The 23,059-nt window shown below is 36.7% G+C and overlaps 2 protein-coding genes across 3 annotated transcripts; both read left to right on the top strand.

Annotated features, from left to right (window-relative positions):
- Positions 1-4,362: 4,362 nt before the first annotated feature.
- Positions 4,363-8,062, top strand: LOC112166574 (28 kDa heat- and acid-stable phosphoprotein). The gene is made up of 8 exons (XM_024303449.2): positions 4,363-4,582; positions 5,337-5,374; positions 5,825-5,890; positions 5,995-6,078; positions 6,218-6,252; positions 6,830-6,915; positions 7,594-7,659; positions 7,817-8,062. The coding sequence occupies exons 1-8, from the start codon at positions 4,516-4,518 to the stop codon at positions 7,849-7,851; spliced, it is 477 nt and encodes a 158-aa protein (XP_024159217.1). The 5' UTR covers positions 4,363-4,515; the 3' UTR covers positions 7,852-8,062.
- A 4,208-nt stretch (positions 8,063-12,270) lies between these two features.
- LOC112164807 (probable E3 ubiquitin-protein ligase ZFP1) lies at positions 12,271-16,459 on the top strand. Of its 2 annotated transcripts, XM_024301127.2 has the most exons (7): positions 12,271-12,410; positions 12,657-12,710; positions 13,610-14,471; positions 14,998-15,395; positions 15,503-15,592; positions 15,725-15,892; positions 16,025-16,459. In XM_024301127.2, exons 3-7 carry the CDS (start codon positions 13,628-13,630, stop codon positions 16,169-16,171), a joined length of 1,647 nt encoding a protein of 548 aa, XP_024156895.1. In that variant the 5' UTR covers positions 12,271-12,410; positions 12,657-12,710; positions 13,610-13,627; the 3' UTR covers positions 16,172-16,459. The 2 variants fall into 2 exon arrangements, with proteins under 2 accessions (XP_024156895.1, XP_024156896.1); XM_024301128.2 differs by lacking the exon at positions 12,657-12,710 and having other exon boundaries at positions 12,278-12,410.
- The last annotated feature ends 6,600 nt before the right edge of the window (positions 16,460-23,059 follow it).

Genomic DNA, 23,059 nt, shown 5'->3' with positions numbered 1-23,059 from the left:
GGGAATGCTTTGGGGAGGTTTGTTGAGTGTTCCACGATGTTCGTCGTAGGATTTGAGTTGAGCATACTTTCTGTTTTCCACCATAGGTCTCAGTGGATCTAGATCTCAAGTATGAGAAGTGTGACGGCATTTGTACGGGTTGTGGCTACTTTGGTCATGCTGAGGGAGGTTGCGACAAGGGGCTGCTGGAGGCTATGGCAGCCTGGGGGCTAGTGTTGGAATCTGAGGTCAGGGTTGGATCAGGTCTGGAGCTGGTGTCGTCATCTGTGACTAGAGGGTCTTCGGAGATGACTGAGAAGGCTGGAGGGTCTTCGGTGGTGGCCGGGTTGGGCCAGAGTTGGCTGTAGGTCGGGAAATGGCTTGGTTCTGTGCTTGCTACATTTTTTTCAGTGGAAAACCCTAATTTTGAATTAGTGTCTCCTATTGTGACACGTGGTAGTGGGCCAAGAGAGCTGCTAGGCTTTGGGGCCTTGGTTGTGAGGAGTTTGACTGGGCCTTCTTCTTTTGGGGAGCCTACTAGAGTGTTGGGCATTCGAAAATAGCGAGAGGATGATCATGTTCTGGATGGGAAGCGTCTGAAAGCGATTGTCCCTTTAGAGGTATTGGTTGAGGTAGTGGACGTCTCGGTTGCCTTTGTTGAGAAAGTGGGAAGAAGAAGGGTAGACCTAGCTCATGGTCGGCGGAACAAACTGAAGCTTGCAGCGACAGGTGATGTCCAGTGGTGAAGGGGATGGACCAGAATTCCCCTTCCCAAGAGGGTTAGGTGTTGAGGCCCTACACTTTCCTGTGTTAAAGTGCTTGCTGGGATGGATGCAAAGGTATACACCAATGGATCTTAGGCATCTATGCCTCCATGTTAGCTAGCTACTTGACTCAAGGAAGTGCATGTCTTAGTTTTTTTTTTTTTTTTTCCAGTTTATTTTGGTTTCTATTTTGAATAATTGAGCTTCGCTTTGCTCTTAAGTCCTACTACCTTGAGTTGTAGCTGGTTGCTGGTTGCTGAGTAGAGAGATGTACACCATAGAGGTCTTTAGGCATCAAAACTTGTCAATTCAGTAGCTATGATTTCTGGTAGGATGGAGGTAAGAATTTTTTAGGTTTTGTTTTTCTAGTTTTTTTGTTCATTGGCATTTCTGTTTTGTGCAGTCTGATTTGGGCATTGAGTTGTATTGTAAGAGATTTTCTAGTCCCCTAACTTGACCGAATGAGGTCGTTGATATATTTAATGGAACTTGATTCCGCTTTCCTAAAAAAATCAATTAAAAGCATCTTTTCAAAAAAATTAATGTAAATAAAAATCGCTTACTTATTAGATTGCACAGATTTGCTCATCTAAGAGACAGTTTTAACTTATTAGACGGTTGATCATGAGCCTATTAACTTTCACTATAATTATTCATTTGTTTGATGCAATCAAATGAGTAAATAATTTGTTTTTTACATTAATTAGGTAGCCGACAGATATGTGATTCATATAGGTAATCGGTAAAGGTGTCTCGATGTTTGAATTTTTATGTTTTGTGGGAGCCTTTTTGACTATGGAAATTCATCAACAGGGTGTCTTGCTATTTTTGCTATATTTTGTCGGTGAATCATTTGGGGGCAAAATATGTATCTCATGTTACTTTTTATGGGAATTTTTCAGCAATAATTAGTTCGTGGACATAGACGTGTCTCCATTTATATATAAAGGAAGCCATAGTCTCAAGCCTAGGGTCTCATCTTCAAGGATTCGATATATATCTATGGGGCCCTAAAGATGTTACGACATGAGAACGAGGAGAAAGATCACTATTCATGGTATATTTCACTATGGTGCTCGGGCTATGTTTTATAGGGAGCCTTATGATGGTCTTTCGAATGTTACTTCGGTTCTCCTAATTTTTGATTGGGAGCTTCATGAGTTTCTTCTTCATTTGGCTTAATGTTGGTTCATCCTCTTTTTCTATGGATATTGGGGTTTAATCCTTTGGATACCAACTCGATAGCAACTGAATATTCATGGTTTCATGCAATATTCTTGTTGGTCTTAGACCGTAAAGTCCGTAATTAATCATGTTTCGACTAATTTAGTCGATCCCCTCTATATCTCTAGAGTCTAGACCAACAAGGCATTGCATGCATGAATATACAGTTGTCATCCATCAACTACCCCTTATATATGGTGTGATTTTAAGTCCTAGGACTGACTTATATTCTTGGATGATCATTGCGGAGGAAATCTTAAATTAACTTGGTACTGGAGTATCCAAAATTTATTAGATAACATTTGTAATGTAGTGCCTCAATATACGGATGCAATTAAGTTTGAGAGCTCCAACTCATCATCTCCTACTTGAATCTCTGCATGAGTATGATGATTACAAACATCCCAAATAGCTATGGAAAAGAAGGATCCGGCTCCTTTAAAGTGAGGAGGATGTGAATTTACTTCAATTTAATAAAATCTAGGCTCTCCGTTTAATTTAAAAGTTCTAACAAGTGACACATCACTCTTCCACAAATTTTTGGTTTTTAGTCTAAACCACAGTTAACTTGCCGTTAACCCTAGAAAAAAAATAAATTAGGAATTTTGCGTTTGCTTTCTTTGTGCTTCCATGGCAATTCATGGTTGAAGAAGAAGAAGGAAAAAAGAAAAAAAAACTGCTTGCATTGAATCCAGACCGAGGCCACGATGGTTCACAACTTCAGATAATGGATTACATGCATAATTTTATGTCTTTTAGTGTACAATACATGATGAGGGAAAGCTGATGACTACCTGCATAATTGATAAGAATCTTACATAATCTCTCAGTGGCTCTTTCTTTGCGAGCACATAAGGACCTTGTCAACTACTATTTTAATGTCTTCTTACTTTCTAGAAAGAATGAACAATTGAATGGTAAGTCAATAACAGCTAGCGCGATTTTTTCTTTCTTTCTTTTCTTCAACCATGGATGAGTTGTCATGGAAGAACAGAGAAGCAAACGCGCGCAGCAACTCCAAGCCAAATCTCAATTTTTTTTTCTTTTTTGGCTAATGGCAAGTTAACTGTGGTTTAGACGAAAAATCAAAAATTGGTGGAAGAATAATGTGTCAATTTCCAGGACTTTTAGATTAGACGGAGAGTCCAGATTTTATGAAATTGAAGTAAATTCACACCCTCCTCACTTTAGAGAAGCCGGATCCGGAAAAGAAACATTTCAAGAGTTACCAAACTGGCCTAACTGCCCAACTGGTTAACCAAGGAGTTGTAATCTGGTCACGGCAGTAAGCTTTAGGTGGTATCCGATTCTATAAACAATTGCTGTAGCTAGCTAGGATTTTCATATATTCCTCCATTTTTGCTAATATTCTCGACAATGATTTGCACTTCGACTCCCACCACCCAACCTGCCATAAAATTGAGTATTATGCTTTAGAGGAACAATAATATGCATCGTTCACTTCCTTTTTGTGAAACATATATCTTCTAAAAAGGTATTGACATTTTCAACATTTTTTTCTTCACTTTTGATGAATCGGAGAGCTAGAGTCAAATTTGGAATCTAAATTCACCTACGCAATTAATATATTACTGTGCTGAATTATTATTTGATCTAAATTCAATGATAGAGAATAATTAAGAAATAAAACAGTTTCTAACTTGACATTATTCTCTACCCTTAGATTTAAAATTTAATAATTCAGTACAACTGAATAAATAACTAACAACTGAATAAATAACTAATTCAGTAGGTAAACAAAACTCAAATGTCAAATTCCCCAACACATTTGCACTACAAATAGTCAAATACATTGAAATAAATATCTAGTTCGACCACATGATATAATGCTCCGTGTTTGAGATTGCTTCGATAATTCACAAAAAAAATTCAGACTCTAAAGACGCTTTTGATTTAGTAATAAAAATTTTCAGCCAATGAGAGTTGGTTTAGTTGGCAAGGGCAGACTTGAGGTATAAACCCACACAAATTCGATCCCCGCTACCAACAATCTCTCATTTGGTGGGCAATTTAGAAAATGTCCTGCATAATTCCATACCAATGGGCTGGTCTGGGACACTGGCAAGTTTCATAAGTCTTGTTGGATTGAGGTCGTAGATTTGGCCTGACCCTGATAGTGTAGGGAAGCCTCATTCTTACCTAAACTTTTTGTAACAAAAAAAAAATAAAAAAATAAAATAAAATAAAATAAAACAACTCATCTTTAAGTAATCCCAAACTGAGCCACTCGTAAATAAAAAACTAAAATGTACTAAAAACAAAATATCGGAAGTTATTGGGAGAGCACTCGCGAGAGCGGCGCGTGACATGGTAAATACCATATATGGACGTAAAAGGCTCGGCTCGTACAGTAGGTCTTCAAGTGCAAAAGCCAAAAGCATCAAGAAGAAGAAGAAGCAGCGGCAGCAGCAGCAGCAGCTATAAATTACAAAAACCCTTCCCCTCCTCAGCTTTCCTCCTCCTCCTTCTTCTTCTTCTTCTTCTCCTCCGATCTCTCTCTCTCTCTCTGTTATCTCTTGAATCTAAAATGGGAAGAGGAAAGTTCAAGGGCAAGCCCACCGGTCACCGCCACTTCTCCACTCACGAAGAGATGGGTATTCAATCTCTCTCTCTCTCTCTCATTCTTTCACTTTCCCCTCTATTTCTATGTACTCGTCTTTTCTGTATTCGCAGGTTTCAGCTGCACGGTATTTTCTAGATCTAGATGAATTTGTAAACCTTTTGCGCATTTCTGATTCTGAATTTGGTGCCTTAATCTGAAAGCTCCTAACTTTTTCATGAATTTTTGTTCCTTTAATGCAATTTGGACCGGTATTAACAGTTCAAACATTGTAAGTTCTAGGTTTCTGGTAGTGATTTGGCTTGATATTTGGTCTATTTGATTCAAATCGGCTCAATTCCAATGCTTTAATGGTAATTTTGAATCGGGATTACATGATTGAATTCAGTTCGACCCTTATGCGGTCAGATGCTCAGTTCAATTTGTATTTCCTCATCACTTCAGCTTCGAAAAAAGTACAGAGGGTTGTTTGAAAGTTTCGTTTTATTTTTTTGTTTGTTGATTAGAGGGTATACTATATACCTTGGTAGGAAAGATTGTTTCTTTCTGCTCATTTGATTTTACATTTAGTGGCAAAGTTATGTATATGATAACCTGAATAGTTAACGATGGGAACTGTCTAAACCTAGTAACTTTTGAATTTGTATATCTGGTTGATGGTTAAACAATATTAGTTTCGTGTTGTCAAGTTTGGTAATCTGTAAACTTGTTTCAAACAACTGCTTTTACTATTCATATGCCATGAGCTGACTATGGTTGCCTTTTGTCTATACTTCAAATGGTTGCAGTTGCTGGTACCTCTGCCCGGCCACGTAGCTTTAGAAGGGTAATACTTTGTTCTTCAGTCTATTGGTATAAACTTTTCTCATATAAATTAGTAGAATACAGATTGCTGTTATTCATGCTGCAGTCATGATTTCCAGATCTGTTCTTGTTTTCTTTTAATAAGATCTTCTTGTATACACATGCAGAGTCATATAATGTGCTTCTGTGTGTTTTCTTATTCTAATATATATTGATTCTGTTTAGAGTATGACTTGATCTATTGAGTTGCAGAACCTAGGTGTTCTGGAACCAAATTTTCTGGTTAGTAGGAAGCTTGTGAAGCATGTTTAGTCAATCACAGACACAACTATACATATGTCTTTGATCCTTTAAAAATTAGACTTTCTGAGGATTACCTTGTGAATTTTTCCGTGCATCTCTCTCTCAGACACATGCATGGATTCAATCCAATGCTGTAATTTTTATACCAGTGTCCTCTTTAATATTGTAGGAAGAAGCTGAAGAGGAGGAAGAAGTAGAGTCTGAAGAGGAATCATCAGAAGAAGAAGAAGCAGAAGTCAGTTCATTTACTTTTTTTTTTCCTCTGTCTTCATTCTCTTTTGTAGCATCTTTGTTTTATTTATACTATATCATGCTGAAATTGTGGTCATATGTTAACAGAAGCGGAAGGGTACTCAGGGAATCATAGAAATTGAGAATCCCAATCTAGTAAAGCCAAAGAATGTGAAGGCTAAAAATGTCGATGTAAGCTAATAACCCATTGTTCATAATTGATCTTACTGCACCAGCCAAAGTTTTAACACAGGAAACTTTATGTTTTATCTGATACTAATTGACCATGTGTGTGTGTGTTTTTTTTTTTTTTTTTTTTTTTTTTGTGCAGCTTGAGAAAACAACTGAACTTTCTAGGCGTGAAAGGTATGCAATCTTTCTTACGACTTGTGCATTCAATTTCTATGGGACAAGTTCCGACAAGTCCCTAAATCCCTAAACCCCAACAAAATCTTGCATCTTTATTGCTTCTATCTTATTCATCCTTTTTGTGCATATTCATGTAATTCTTAGTTGCAATCAAACTTATACAGTTATTGTGCACAATAAGCACCGCTACTATCCAATCTATGAGAATGGCTAAAAAAGAAATCTGTTAAAAGCTCATTGAATAATGAAGCCCAAGATAGTCTGAAAGCTGGTTTCCCCCAAACTAATTAGTCTCTTCTCCAAAAGAAGAAAAAAGGAAAAAGAAAAAAAAAACCATTCTAGTAGCTGAAATTACTAAGTGAGGAAAATGGATACAGTTATTGTTATCCTTATTTTTGTGATTCGTGGGTTGTTGAATCTCTCACAGATCTAGACTTCTGTAGTTACAGTTTTTAGATTTCCATAAGATGCTCCAAGGCTTATGACCAATATTATCAAATTGGTGTTGTCTTTTGTACCAAATATTTGAGTGATTCAAGGGTATTCTGTCAGCTTCATGTCTATCTGTTTGCAGGGAGGAGATTGAAAAACAAAAGGCTCATGAGCGATACATGAGGTTGCAGGAGCAGGGAAAAACTGAACAAGCAAAGAAAGATTTAGGTGATATGCAAAATTGACAAATTATAGCTTCATTTTTTACACTTCATTGGAATTCTGTTAAGGCAGGCTATAATATGCGAACTGAATTTTTTCAATTAGCATTCAGAGCTTTTGCTTTAAACTTCATAGCAAGTGTTGCTAGACTTCTCTTTGTGGTTAAAAGTAGATGTATTCTTTCCCAGAAAGAGGAGTTAATTTAGGTGAATGGAATATTGTTCCACCATCTCGTATGTTAAAAAATATTTCAATTTGTAGTAATGCAACACAGTTGTACGTAAGCTAGTTGTACATAAAAAAAATTACAGAGTACACATCATCCATGGTTGCTCCTGAATAGTTATTTCAACTGAGATGGTGAAGATATAGCTTTTACCATTATATTGGGTGCCATTAAAATAAACATAATTTTAATCCGATATCTTTGGTTGAAGCCGATGAAACCAAAGTGTACAATCTGCGGTTGTGGTTGACTAACTTATCATGTAGCTATTCTATCTGCTCAAGTTAATATTACATTGATTGTGCATATTTTGGTTTTCTACATCAAGATTCAGGATACAGATATAATTTCTCAATAGAGATTGTTGAACTTCTTGCCTCCATGTGTCACCTGGCAATAGGTTCTGTGTTTCACCCTCTGAACACCATCTCTCTTTGTGATATTCTTTGTTCATGCAGAACGTTTAGCCATGATTCGCCAACAAAGGGCAGAGGCTGCTAAGAAGCGAGAAGAGGAGAAGGCTGGTATGTACTCTAAACTGTGTGCCTTAAACAATGCCAACCTGTTCTTTTCTCCTGTTCTCCCGGGCTGATTTATTTATTTAAATTTGGAACCGTGCTATCTAGAACTCAATCGTCCTTTTGTTTTTGATTACTAATAGTGATCTATTTTATTTGTCAGCCAAGGAACAGAAAAAAGGCGAGGGACGCAAGTGAAATAAGTTATGGAAAAGCCCGGTATATTGACTTGGGCTGCTGCCTTTTCTTCATGAAGAAAGCCCAGTATTATCTGTATTTCAAGCTAGCTTACATTTCAAACAATCTATGCTTTCTTATTCAACATTAGTGTATGACAATTGTTATTTGTTTCGGTATTCATGGAAATATGGTATGGGAATATAAAAACATATTGTTGGTTATCCATCTAGACAACCCTCTTGATCAGTTAGCATGGCACTACGATTCTGGAGGTGAATATTCAGTTAGCAGTGCATATGTTGTGGCAAGAGAGTTTGATTTCTTTTGGAAGCCTTTCTGGAAGTGTAGAGTGTCTAGGATTCTAGGAAGGTCAAGTTATGCCTGTGGAAGGCCATTCATGATTTTCTTCCGACTAGAGCTAACTTGCTTATCGAACAACCGGAGGTTTCACCATTTTCAATTCCAATTAATAACTTGCTTATAGTTAAACGATCGGAGGGACGCAAGTGAAACGAGTTATGGAGTAACCCAGTATATTGACTAGGGGGGTAGGTGCGTTTTCTTCATGTTTCTGTATTATCTGTGTTTTAAGGCAGCTTACATTTCAAACAATCCATACATTCTTGTTTAACATACAATTGTTATTTGTTTCAGTATTTATGGAAATATGGTGTGGGAATATAAAAACATATTCTTGGTTATCACAAACTCACAAGTTCTTAAAAAATAGGGCTTGCTTGAGGTTCCCATGAGCTTTCGTGCCCATTACTTGTTCAACTCACTCTTCGGCTCTGCAGAAATTGTTTTGTTGGGTGGTCCAGACGCAACTGGGTGTGTTTCAGATACCTAATTGACCCATCTGTCTCTAATGGTTAGCTTTACATCTTATACCCATAAGCAGGTTTTGCATCAATATTATAACCTCATAACACCAAAGCATTTTCTTTAATAATGGAGTAATTCATTGGTCTGAACACAAAGCTTCCGGCAACTGAGCATTGTTGTTTCATAGCATTTCCGGGTCGTATCCTGTTTCCAAGCAAAGATGTGAGAAAGGAATCCAAGAAAGTTTGAAGGAGAGAGGTTTGGACGGTGGCCACCGCTGGGAAAAGCCCGAGTAATATACCAAGGCAGCTACCTCACATCTTCCTTGTCTGAGCTAGGTTATCGAAAGTGATAGAATCTGGTCAGAACCGACTGTTTAAGCAAATTAAACTATGAGCTGGAGCAGGAAGTAGGAAGATACCTCAATGTTTGATAGGGCTTTGTTTACGTCAGTTTGGCGGCTACTTCCAGAAACCTTTAAGCTTTTTATTACGCATGCAAACGAATGCTTCACAAGTCTCTAGTGTTTTTATGTTGACTCCTCGTCTTGATGGTGTTTTCGTTTACCAATTACCATGGTCAATGACGTCCTCCACCGCTCAACCTTTTACTTCTCCTAGAATCAACTCGTAGTTTGACGAGCCTAGGCATTTTAAATAAAGTAACATATCTATGAAAAGAGTCTATTTGCATAGAGATTGTGAGTTGAATCATATTTACAAGCATTGTCAATGCTCTTGCCAACCTAGCTAGGTCTCTTGATTGAGGTTGGGTACCTCCCTTTTTGATGCGACTTCTTTAAGTTGTGATTGGATTCGCTAAACCTCATCCAATGTAGAGAAAACATATTTCAAAACCACTTCTATTATCACACGTATTTTTCTTGTACTCTTTTAAGGCTATTAAATGCTATTATTATGCCCGTTTGACCTCTTTTTAACAATTTGTGATTCTTCTGGTGATAACTGTCATATAGCTTCCGATCTAGAGACTCTACACATAAAAATCGATCTCATAAATTCTTAAAACTGTAGGTAAACTTGATAGAAGATATGTATATCACTTAGAGCAAGTTTACCCGTTAGGTTACCAGGTCACCCACTATTCACTACTTTTTAGTGTTAATTTCACCCTCTGGGTCACCGGCACAGTATATTTCTTGCCCTGGGTCATCATGTACAATGTTCTGGGTTACCATGATGACCTGCACAGTGTATTTCGTGACCACCGGCACATTGTATTTCGTGCCCTGGGTCACCCTGTACAATGTTCTGGGTCACCATGGTGACCTGCACAGTGTATTTCGTGACCAAGAGAATTAAAATATAACTGGTGAACTTGCTCTTAGTGTCAACTAAATGGTGACAAGATGCAAGGGTACATCAAGTCTTCTTACAATTTTAGTAAATAACATATTACTAAAAATTTATATACTATAAAATTAGTAGTTTGTTGGGTGATATTTTTTTGATCATACGAACAAGGCCTAAAACTTTTCCTTCTTATCCAGAATATAAAAGGTTTGTAATCTTTATTTCTTAAGAATTAAAATAAGTCTATGACTATTAAGTTTAGTAACATAAATTCATTCCACAAACGTAAGTTCTTAATTTGATTCAATAAGACAGTTGTGTGGTAAACAGAAAAAATAAGTAAATATATATATATATATATATTTATATAGTAGTAGTAAATTGATGATATGGTACCTTTCATTTATCATCAAGTCCAGTACTTTGTTAAAGCTACAAAGGTACCAAAGCAGTACCATCATCCTTCACCTCAACGGCTCAACTCCAATCCTAGTTCTCTGGGTCATCAGATAATGGACTACATGGCAATTGACAAAAGCCCCACTCTTTTATTTTTTCTCCAATGTAGAAAATGTTATTTCCAACTATAAAATTCTATGAATGGAAGGGGAATATCCTTTTGGCATTTTGAACCTCCGATTTCTTTTCATCTTATAATCTTTGTTACATTATTTGGGTGATGGTGATGTAGATTGTTGACACTACTCTCATCGGCATTGGCTATCCCTTTTCCACAATTGGACACATTCACAATGACACCATCCAAAAACAAAATTGCACATAATGACAATAAGAAAAGGGGGAAGTATTTAGTGCACAATATAAATGAATGGTTAGATTATATTAAATACACTCAGTTGTACTATCGTACATAGAATAATTTCCACAAGAAAAGTCATCTCAAAACCATTTTCTTTCGATGGTAAAAATTGTAACCAAACATGGCCTTATGTTTTCAAGACTCGTTCTTAACCAAAACAACCAAAATGGCGGCTTTAGTCATAGAAGCACAATAAAAACGTTGTGCCTATTTGGGATGTTTAGGTCAACAAGAATTCTTTATTATTGGAAAACAGATAAATACATAGGTTTCTTGGAAGTGGGTTTTATTGGTCACCAAAGAATTTATAATTCTTTTTGCTTGAAAATAAAAAGAGAAGTGGATACAAATCTTGTTCAATGTACCTAATGCCACCTTCAAAGGGTCTACCTTAAATCAATATGAGTTAATATTGATAAAAAAAAAATATGAGTTAATAAAATAACATTGTTCTTGATTTAGACAATAAAAATGTCATTACCACATGAATTGCTCCACATAGTTTTTGTTTTCACATGTGGTATAATGGACCATTATTCAATGTTATGGTGGTGGTGGTTGTCACTTGTCAACTGTGCATAAGATATATATTTTGCTCTTTTTATTTGAGAACAACCCAAATATGAGGCAAGTATTTTGTTAGTTAGTTACCACAGTAAAAACATCCTTCATCAGTTAATTTCAAAGTTTGTGGCTAAACATTGACATTTTAATGTTTTTGAGAAGCACTTAACATGTGGTTTCTCGCGAAGAGCCTAATTGTTTTTACAACACATATTCTAATAATTTCAAAAAGAGTGGTACATGATTACATTACGTCATATTTTAATGTTGCAATTATAAATAGGGTTAACCGTCCTTTACGTTTGCAAATCTATTTGTTTTGAATTCATTACTATTAAGTATGATTCAATTTATGATTGATGTAGAAAAAGACCAACATTTTTTATTCTTCCTCACCTTTAATTTCTTTCTGTAAAAATTAAATGCATCAGTTCACAATGCCATAAAGAAAAAGGAAGTTGGTCCTTACCAGGCCAGGTGTGTAAGTTGCCTAATAGGAAAAGAAAACTTATTAGGCAGGGCGTTGTTGGTTTTGAGTATCTAATTCTAACTTGTAAACAAGACAAAATCTAAGTTAGAAAGGAAAAGGTTTTCGTTTTACACACCGAATTTTTTCCTTAAATTTTGAAAATAAAAACAACCCACAAAAAAATCTTTTGAAAATATCTAGTTTTCACAACACATTAAGAGAACTAATGCAAACCAGAATTAACCAGGATCAGTATTCTCAACCTAAACAGGCGTCAGTATCAACCAGAATTAACTGGAAAGAAAGGAAAAAAAAAAAAAAACTTACAAAATACAAACAGATTTTTATAAAAATAAAACAAAATTAAATAACAAAAAAAACAAACTTAAACGGTCAGAATTAGAAACGCAGAGCCATAAATCCGTATATAAAATAAATACTCTCTCTTTCTATTCTATGTACAAAATAACACAGGATTGCAATTTTCTCTCTCTCAATTATATTTCAAGGCCCAGTTTTTCTCTCCCTCTCTCTCTCTCTTTCTCTACCCTGTAGGAGATCCTTCTGATCTCGCCTGCCTTCATCGGTCAGTTTCTCTCTTCTAATCTGTCATAAATTATCAAACTTTCTTCATCATCCATTCTTCTTTTGCTTAAAGTTTCAAGCTTTTGTGTTTGCGTTCAGTTTTGAGTTTCTGGGATTTTCGTTTTTTTTTGTTTGTTTTTTGTTTCCGATTACAATTTAGCTGATTGCCAATAAACAAATCCAGGTGACCCTTTTGGGTGTTGTTGAATTTAAACCCTGTTTTGTTCTTCCTGGCTTATTTTTGCAGGTTTTTGGTTAGAAAGATTACCCCTTTGGCTGAAACTTGTTATATGATAATAAGGTACATGATTGCATGTTATACTTTTCTTATGATTAGTTCAAATTGGAATTATCTTTGTAAAAGAAATTTGGGTTTCTCCTGGATTTCTTGAAAAGTCAAAGATACCATAAAAATTCAGAATTTCAATATGTTTGTATGGTAATTGAATCGAGAGCAGCACAGATATTGGGAAATTTCTATGTTTCTGACATTAAGTTAGATGGGACTACGTTTGTAGAAGTTATCATGTTAGTATTATATTGTATGGCCTAAATTTTTCTGTTGTTTATCTCGATGATTAAGTTCCTTCAGAGTCTTGCAAATATACGCCTTTTGTTTTCTGTTGATCCCAGTGACCCCATGAAATTTGCAGTTCATTGAATTTCATGATAGTTCTTTGCATGTAGCTGCCATTGTTCCCCATTCTGTTTGTATATTAAATTGTACAGTTTTCGATCATGATATCAACGGTACCATGTACCATGATGGAAGGGATATATTAGGTATGGGGTAGTCATTTATGGGCAATGTCACCTGGGCTGAGATATGATTGGAGGTTCTGTGCATGGCTAGTTTGGACAAAATCATGGGCAGGACTTCTTTGTATTGCCCATGAGATATTGGTATTGAATTGGTCTGCTGAAGTGCTTTGATCCTTGGAACTAGGGTCTTTCAAGTGGTGCCTTTGTTATCGTATAAAGTCATAGAAAAATCTGTAACTACATTGTTTTTTTTTATCAAGTAAGCTCATCTTTCATTTGGTTTTGCTGGTGATTCACGGCTTTCATTACTTCTTTTCTTTTCAATAAAGAAAAGATAATGGTCCGTTAGTTTTTTTAATGTATTTATATGAAATTTTGGCTATAATTATAATCTTGCTCACCTGACTGAATTTAATAAATGATTTGGTTTGAGAACAGTTATAATTATTGGCGTCAATGGGGCAAAGAAATATGCTATGCCCTAGTCAGATGATGGATTTGGAAATGTATCAACAAGGTGAAGCTTATCTCTGTCCGCCACCCTCCATCCATTTTGGCGGCTCAACCAGTATCCAACAACCTAATATTCACACAATGGTAACAGCTTCAGGGAGCAGTACTAATTTTGACACCCAACATTTACCCGAGCGTTATGATAGTGCCCCATTCTACGGAATGACCCAATACAATGGTCAGCATCATCATAATCTTGATTTGGGTGTTGCAACTCCAGCCAACTTTTATTATTCCTACATGACACCTTCATCTAGCTCTGGGGTATTACCTGTTCCTATGAATCATGGGGCCTCTGATTCGCTGCCTTCTTCTAGCAATTATGGAGTCGTCGGAATTTCTGCAGATGAGTATGGAAGGAATAGTCGCATCATGGATGATCTCAGAGGTCCATGCAAGAGAAAGAATCCTGAATGCCTGCCAGGGAATTTCCAATATTTCAATGCCTCTGCAAGCCCTAGTACTTCTGTGCCTCCTTTGAATATGAGGCATCCTGAAGGGGTAGCTGTAATGGATGCTGTAAACTTTTCCCTACCTCCTCAGTTCGTAGGAACTGGCAATCCACCAATTATGGAAGCTGGACCTCAGATTAGCATGAGGAATCGTTCAGCTACAACTGGGTTGGAATCTGTACCAACACATGACCACAACCATCTAAGTCAAGGAAACTATGTGGGTCAGCGCTTTCAGCCGGCTGGAACACTCTGGTTGGACCAACATTTAAGTAGTAATAGTGGAGATGGAGGAGCTTCAGCCTGGAATCAAGTTCCTATTCCTTTTATGCATGGTAGGTGTTTGTCTTTTATTTTCTTCCCTTATAATTGAATTTCTTTTTGTATTACTGTAGGTCATACCTTGTCAGATAGGTCATACTTAAGTTACTTTTGGCCGTTGATCCTACTCATTAAAACCAGAATATTAACTTTTCTGTTGGCATCAAAATCCTATTTGCATGAAAAGTTTCCTTTGGAATACCATTTATGGCACCCAAATGAAGTTCATGCACAAAGTTACCTTGGAAGAACTGGCACTTTGGGCCTGTGAAAGGATCATGTGGCCCTTCTGTTAGGAAAAAACGACTGATCGTTTGTAGTTGTTTTGTAAGAGTGAAGGAAGTTCACTTTAGATATTTCCCATGGCCCAAAACAGCCGTGGGAAATTTGAGAACAACTACAATTTTGTGCCTGTATTTTGTTGGGGTGCTGTTCTTGGAATTACATATGGAGCTTAAGGAAAGCCAGCAATATGTCATGATTTAGTAATGAATGTATGGTACTATAGTATAATTGGATCTTTCTGTCACATTCTTACAGGTGGCAATGTCGGCGGAGGTTCCATGGACAGTGTCAACATGGGTATGCAAAGATATCATGATTCATCTAGCAACAGAAGTTCCTCTATTCTCCGGCATCCTCCTCCGCTCAACCACCGGCATCAAAATCATCACGTAGCTCCACCACCCATGCAAGGATTGAGAGGCCACAACCTGAATCTTCCCCACGTAGCCACAGAACCTTCATTTAGACTACCCTCAAGTTCCTCACGCAGCTCCACCAGGAATCCATCTCAGAATGGTCTGGAGATTGGTCGTAGGCAACCAGGACCCATTCCACAAACCGGCTTTAGGATATACAGGCCTCACCAAGGAGTCATTTCTGAGACAGCTCTAAGACACCACAACCTTGCGCATTGGAGAGTTCTTGGGGTTGATGTAATTCCTCTTTCTTTTTGTGCACACACACGCGCATGCACACATATATGCTCATTATAATCACCTTCCCTTTTATGTTTGCTGACTGGTATGGTGTATTTATTTAGGAGGGTGTCATACTAGATGTTCCAGAATTTGGCAACTTTGGTGACCAGCACAGAGATATGCGGTTGGACATAGAGGACATGTCCTATGAGGTAAATTCAGCAACTTCAATAACTAAATTAAATAACATGATCAGAGGTGTTTAGTTGTATCATTTATATTTAAGTGATTAGACTGTTACCTCCACAAATTTTTAATTTTGGTATCCTCACTTTCAACTGTAGGAGCTTCTTGCATTGGGGGAACAAATTGGCCATGTAAACACTGGGTTGTCGGAGGACAGCATTAGCAAACAACTAAAGACAAGGAGTTATTTATCATCTGGTACAGTTATAAATCTGGAAGAAGCTGGATGTCCAGAGAAGGAAGTTGATTTTTGTATAATATGCCAGGTAGCATACCACTTTGAAATGTTTTCTAAATGTTTTTTTTTTTTTTTCCTTTTTGGTCGTTGGCCAGTCTGTGCCCTTTTAGCAAGTGTACTTATTGCTATATTAATCCTTGTGGCATTTTGGATTTCACAGGATTATTATAAGAACCAGGAGAAGATAGGGACTCTTCATTGTGGACATGAGTATCACGCAGATTGCTTAAAGAAGTGGTTGCTTGTGAAAAATGTCTGCCCCATCTGCAAATCCGAAGCACTGATCACAGGGAAGAAGGATGTATAGAAATGTGGTGGACAAATCGATGATGATCAAAGGGATTCCCCCTTTGTTCTTTTGACCATTTTGCTTTTGTTATGTATTTTGTATATACTCTCGGATACAGAATATAGTGTCCAGCTCAATCATTTGTTGGCTTTTCTAAACATTGGTCCTGTATCTATGAAACTTGTATAGACCTTTTTTTTGTTCATATTTTATTTTATTCCCCCATGATGCTGTAATAACTTGCGGTATTTATGTTCATTTGTGACAATTCTTTGATGACCCTATTCAGAATGAAATTTGATGTCATTTGTTTGTTACATTTACCTTAATAGCTTTATGTGGCATGACATGCATCGATGGAAGAGGTCATGCTTGTCTGCTTCCCCACCCAGAAGTAAAGAACTTGCTTTTGGTTATTCATTAGTTTATATGATATCGCTGTTGACAAGTTCAAAAGTATAAATAATTATTTACAAATATTTATCACATTTCGTTAACTTTTTCGATCAAAGGGGTGTATGGAAAAATGAGGTCAGAAGCTAAGATACAACTAGAAAGTTGATTTTTGTAGGAAATATGCAAGTACAATTACGTAAGATATGAACTAATGAAGTTGAGATTCCCTTAAGGAAAGGCCAGGATCAGGATGCTTTCTAATTTTGAACCATTTGTAATTGTGTATGCAAGTCTTTCATTCTGTGAAAGATATTGCCAAACACATTAAGGTTCCAGTCTTTAGCCAACGCCTGGAAAGCATTGGTTTTAGTAACAAAATTTTCTATAGCATTTCCAGTTGTGGCAGTTAGCCAAGAAGTATTAACAATGGAAGAAAAATCAGGATGATTGATCCACATAGCTTCCAATTTAAACGCTTTACGTTTCTTAGTAACAGTAGGATTAAAAGAAAGATAAATTGGACCATGATCAGAATCATCAATTGGTAAATTAGTTAAAGCTAAATGGGGAAACATATCTTAAGCTTTAGGATTGGCAACACGATCCGATCTTTCATAAATTGTATGATCATCCTGCTGTTTATTACACCAACTAAAATTATTACCAGTAAAAGGCAAGGAGACCAAAGCAGCTCTATTCAAGAAATTTTGAAATTGTACCATATAGCCGTTAGCCATTCTAATCCCGCCCAATTTTTCATCCAAAGAGAGAATGCAATTAAAGTCCCCCATTAGTAACCAAGGAGCATCGAAAGAAGAATTTAAAGGCCTGTAGAGGTATTTGAGGGTACATATATAAATATGTTATCAACCAAGAGTTACTAGTTTTAGGATCAGAGCATAAGCAGTGTATAAACCTATCATGAGAATCAACAACTGAGATATTAAAATTATTTGCATTCCATAACAGCAATAAACCCCCACATTGTTCGTCGGCTGGCACATAACAGAAATTACAAAAAGTCACTGCTCTCAGAGATACTCTTAGTTCAGCTCAGTTTTATAATTTCTCAAAAGTTCTGGGTGGAAGGGGACTCCAGGTTACTTATTGACTACATTCTGGGAAAAGCCTCTGTTCCTTGGAGAATCAAAGCGTTGGTGGTTGATATCAAGACCATTGCTGCCTCGTTTTCTTTCATCAGGTTTAGACATGTATTTAAAGAAGCTAATTTTGTCGCTGACAAATAGCTAGTTTTGATCTAAAGGATAGAGATGTTGCTGTTTGGCATAACTGCCTTTCCCTTTCCGTGTCCCAAGCGTTCCAATTGGATCAGCTGGGTGGGGGAGTAGTTAGGGGCTTTGTTTTGTAGTTTGTTTTCCCTGTTTTTGTTTAGTCATAAAAATAAAATAAAAAAACTAATGAAGTTGAGATATGTGTTAATACAAGCATCAAATTTTAGTTAAACAAAAATGAACTATTTGCCTGAATTTCATCTCTTTTAAAATTCACCTATGTCATGTGCTTAGTATTCATTTAACATGACTTTTTAAAAAATGTATGAACATTCGAAACACTAAAATATTGAACAAATTGTTTTTATGACTTTTCCGTTAGAAATTTCAGTATTTCATCAATTAAAAAACATTCGAAAGTTCATGTTATACGTTGGGATGTGCCATTGGGGCACCCGTGGAATGCAATGGCATGCTGAAACTTGCTAAACCTTGTTGTCACTAATTTTTCTTAAAATTATCTTGTACCATTATTATAAGCTCAATATTCGTAAAGCATGATTTTAGAATGAGTTCAAATTGGTTTTTGACTTCAAAAAATCATAGAAAAAAAATGTGTTATGAATTTTGAGTCCCCTCAATTTGAGAAGTGTTTAAAAATAATGTGCTATAATCTACATTGTTTTTTTTTTTTTGATCGAAAGAATGATTCATTTATAATCAAGTAAACTACATCGAAGAATATATTGTGGTCTCATTAAACCTCCCACCACAATCGGTTGGGAAGAGTACCACACTCCATTTCACAAACATTCAACTACCAAACTCATTGACTAAAATTTGAGCAAACCAATCCGGCGCCATCATCCACCAATAATTAGGGTAAGATAGTGACAAAGTTGCCCTGGCCACACAATAGATAGCCTTATTACACTCTCTAGGGACAAAACCCCAACTCCATGACTGAAATTGACTTAACAGTACCTTTGCTTCATTTACTAAAGCTCCATCCATGCTAAAATCTTCTTGAGTGGTGTCCAAAGTCAAAAAGACCTTCTGGGCATCCCCTTCAATTTCCACATGTGAGAAACCTGCTTGAATACAGAAGTGTAACCCATTGACAAGAGCAAGGAGTTCAACGTCTAGAGGCTCACGTAGCCAACACCCGGCACGGCCAATACCCCAACACAAACTTCTAACTCATTGCGACACACTGCCCCAGTTCCATATGATCCAATTGTAGGGCACCATCAATATTCAATTCGATGACACCATGCCTAGGCTTTACCCACCGCTTCAATCTCAAATTCTTACCTTTAGATAATTCTCCCACTAACAAACTGCTTTCTCTATCACCTTCTCTGGACACAAGGCATAATTACTACGTACTCTATTAATCTTGCATGCCACAATTGCCAGGCCACTACACCAAACCACTCTTAAGTCACTCTCTGGCAACAGAGTCAACATGCAAGAAGAGCTCAAAAAAATCCCTCTCTCGCCACACCTTACACACATCAGCTAAGAAAGTGTACGTGTTTCCACACTTTTTGGGCAACGTGACAGTCCCATAAAGCATGAATCACAGTTTCATCACCAGAGCCACACCCCCACACTGCCCATTATCACACACACTCTTCTTCTTTTCAACGCTGCAGTACAAGGTATAAACTCACTACATGCTCTCCAAAGAAACACCTTGATTTTGCTAGGGAGTCGTAAGCTCCACAATCGTCTCCAGCCTTTTTGGGGACCAGAACCTCCTCCCACAAAACTCCCAGACCCCATCGTTCCTTCCTTCCGATGCCTCTCCTGAACAGCCACCCAATACCCGAATTTAACCCAGAATCTTCCATTCTTATTATTATAATGCCAAATCTGTTTGTCCAAACCTCCATTCCTAGGAAGAGGGATAGAAAGAATCTTCTAAGCTTCAAAATCAAGAAACTGGGTATGTATTAAAGCCACGTTCCATTCACCATTGGGATTGATAAGGTTAGCCACCTTAGAATTCCAAGGCAAACAAATAGGAGAGATTACCTTGAAACTATAAGGTTGGGGAATCCATCTATCATTCCTCAACGAGATTTGTGTCCCGTTACCCACTCTCCACCTCATACCAAGCTCCAAAATTTCTTTCCCCCAAATCAGAGAAACACCCCCTATCTACACTAGCACTTAGCCACTCGGTCTCCGAGAAATATTTCTCTCTTAATAATTTACCAACCAAGGAATGAGGAGCATGCATAATCCTCCAATAAGTTTTCGCTAGTAAAGATTGATTAAACAACTCCAAATCTCTGAAACCCAAACCACCCTCCCATTTTCTGTGACACAACTTCTCCCATTTACACCAATGCAAGTATGCAACCCTTTTCCCCCCCCACCCTTTCCCCACCAAAAGCTTGTAATCTTTGATTGAAAGGCCTTATTAACTCCTTTCGGTATTCTGAAGACACTCATATTGTACGTAGGGATAGGTTGAGCCACAGCTTTGATACTTACCTGCCTTAGACAGAAATTTACTCTACCAACCCACAAGATGATGGTCCAACCTTTCATTTAGACGCTTGTACATTTCCTTTTTATTCCTTCCAGCTAAAGTTGGTAGTCCCAAATGCCTTTCATGAAACGGTACAATCTGAACACCCAGAATCTGTTGTAGCTCAACTTTCACCTCCGCTCTCACTCCAGGTCCAAAAGCAACAGCGGATTTTTCAAAATTAATTTTCTGTCCCGCAGCTGATTCATAGAGTAGTAGGATCTGTTTCAAGTTCACAACCTCCTGCATCTCCGCTTTAGCAAAAACAAGGCCATCATCTGCAAATAGTAAATGGGAAATTGAGGGTGCTGTAGTACTACATTGTTTGTTAAGGTTTTTTTTTTAAAATATTTTTTTATAGAAATTTATGGGGTCCACAGTCTACAAGGTTAGGAACTGAATTATAGTTAGTGAAGAGAATTTTAGGTAAGGCAGATGTGTCGCGTGCTCAACCAATCATGGCCTATACAGAAAGGTAAGGGGGGATGTTTTAGATATTTTATTTTAATAAAATATGGGTAGTTTCGGAGTACAATTAACAGATAGAGGAACATGGTTGGACGTACCAGTCACGTGACATGTCTACCCTATCTAAGAATTTCTCTAATTAGTTTACATATTGCCGCTCAACCAATCATGGCCTATACAGAAAGGTAAGGGGGGATGTTTTGGATATTTTATTTTAATAAAACATGGGTAGTTTCGGAGTACAATTAACAGATAGAGGAACATGGTTGGACGTACCAGTCACGTGACATGTCTACCCTATCTAAGAATTTCTCTAATTAGTTTACATATTGCCACCCTATCATGTACTCAGTTCACCGTACATGAAAAATTAGTCAAAATATTTCTATATTACTCTCTTATCAAAATGAAATAAAATAAAATAAACGAATAAAAAACAATGAAGATAAAAATTACACCTCCCTCGTCGGTGATCCTTGCCTCAACTGTTGCCACCGCCATCAACACCCAACTCATACGCCATCATTCTCTTCCATTAGTCGTTGGGTTGTAAGAGAACATAAGTTCTCTTAATATTAGGGAACCCCTACAACCCATGAGAGCAATACATAAAAACTCATAACTTTACTCCCTAGAGCCTAGACCAACCGTTGAAAGACACAGGGAATTCAATTAGTGGTGACACATTCTATGAGATTGCCAATAGAATGGTGGGTGGTGATCCGTTCTCTACAATGTTTGCATCTTTTTTTTTTGTAACTAAGGGTAGCATTGAAATCTGCGTGATAAAATTTGGATGTGGGGTGAACTGAGCATATAGTAGAGTGACAATGGTTTTATATTTAATATTATAAATTACTAATTAAGTTAACTTAATTAGTTACAAGTTTTTTATCAAAGAATAAAAAACTTAAATGACACCAATAGTTAAGACGACATTATGTAACAGAGCATCGATATATGACGTGCATTGTAGAATTTTTGGTTGTAAATGGTCTCACACAAGAGAGGCCGGTTGTGTGGCTGTTTTCATGCAGAGGAGGACAAAAGGCTGCAACAAACTTTCATGCAGAATAAGTAAAGCTAATTTGATTTTCATATGGCAAATATGCATCTCTCTCATGTAACTTAAGTGAACCAAATTATATGATTTTCCTGTGTTGCTAATTAAGTAATACTCCGACTTCTCTATTTGCTTATTACATTCTGAATGCATATTTTTTTTAAGGATTAAATTCAGTTTACCTTTCTGAGGTTCGAGGGTAATTTCATGTTAGTCTCTATTCTCTCAATTTAATCAGTTTACCCCTCGAGCTTTTCAATTCTCCTCAACCGTGTCCATTCCGTCCAATTTGAAAGTTAAGTCTGAAAAAAAAAAAAAAAAAACCACTTTAAGGGCTAAAATTGTCATTTCAAGAGGAAGAGAATTAAAAAAAAAACCATGACCAAAAAAAAATAAATCTTCTTCTTCTTCTTGAATAAGAGAGAGTTAAAAAAAAAAAAACATGACAAGAAAAAATTCTTCTTCTTCAATGAGAGAGAAATAAAATAAAATAAACCATGACAAAAAAAAAAAGATCTTCTTCAATAAGAAAGAATTTAAAAAAAAAAAAAACACCATGACACAAAGAAAAGAAGATTTTTTTTTGTCATGGTGTTTTTTTCCTTGAAATGACAATTTAAAAAAAAAATTCTTCTTCTTCTTCAATGAGAGAGAAATAAAAAAAAAAAACCATGACAAAAAAAAAAAAATTTGGTCATGGTGTTCTTTTTCCTTGAAATGACAATTTTAGCCCTTAAAATGGGTTTTTTTTGTCAAACTTGACGTCCAAATTGGACGGAATGGACACGGTGGGGAGGGGGGGGGGGGGGGTAAACTGAATTTAATCATTCTTTTAATGAGATATTGGAGGAAAGCTAAAATTTAGCCAAATATACAGACAAACTAGCCAACTAATTCTTAGTAGCCTAAGTAAGAAGAACAAACTTTGATACTTCAAGTTGTTGATAGCAGAATTTTCAAGTTTTTTGAACATCAATTTATTGGGCTTCAATTAATAACTCATGCTCAAGAACACTGATCTCTGGGTTTAGGCCGTTAGAGTTCATATGGTTTTTAATTAATTTTATGTAAATCTAAATCTATATGCAAAGGAATTAATGCAAAGACTATTCATTACTTAGCATATAAAATAAAAACTAGTTCATATTGTTCGATCTAAATCTAAATGTTCTGATTTGCAAAAGATTGTTCAGCACCTAGCATAA

Source organism: Rosa chinensis, chromosome 5 (genome assembly GCF_002994745.2).
Source record: "Rosa chinensis cultivar Old Blush chromosome 5, RchiOBHm-V2, whole genome shotgun sequence".
Taxonomy (NCBI): Eukaryota; Viridiplantae; Streptophyta; class Magnoliopsida; order Rosales; family Rosaceae; genus Rosa; species Rosa chinensis.
Note: the sequence above shows the minus strand (reverse complement) of the source record. Positions and strands in the feature narration are given on the sequence as shown.

What these genes read in the sequence shown, in the direction of transcription:
- LOC112166574 (XM_024303449.2), top strand. Translation starts at nt 4,516, where the DNA reads ATGGGAAGAGGAAAGTTCAAGGGCAAGCCCACCGGTCACCGCCACTTC. An exon ending in CTCCACTCACGAAGAGATGG is followed by an intron (nt 4,583 to 5,336) that starts GTATTCAATCTC and finishes AAATGGTTGCAG; the next exon opens with TTGCTGGTACCTCTGCCCGG. An exon ending in GGCCACGTAGCTTTAGAAGG is followed by an intron (nt 5,375 to 5,824) that starts GTAATACTTTGT and finishes TTAATATTGTAG; the next exon opens with GAAGAAGCTGAAGAGGAGGA.
- LOC112164807 (XM_024301127.2), top strand. Translation starts at nt 13,628, where the DNA reads ATGGGGCAAAGAAATATGCTATGCCCTAGTCAGATGATGGATTTGGAA. An exon ending in TCCTATTCCTTTTATGCATG is followed by an intron (nt 14,472 to 14,997) that starts GTAGGTGTTTGT and finishes ACATTCTTACAG; the next exon opens with GTGGCAATGTCGGCGGAGGT. An exon ending in ATTTTTGTATAATATGCCAG is followed by an intron (nt 15,893 to 16,024) that starts GTAGCATACCAC and finishes TGGATTTCACAG; the next exon opens with GATTATTATAAGAACCAGGA.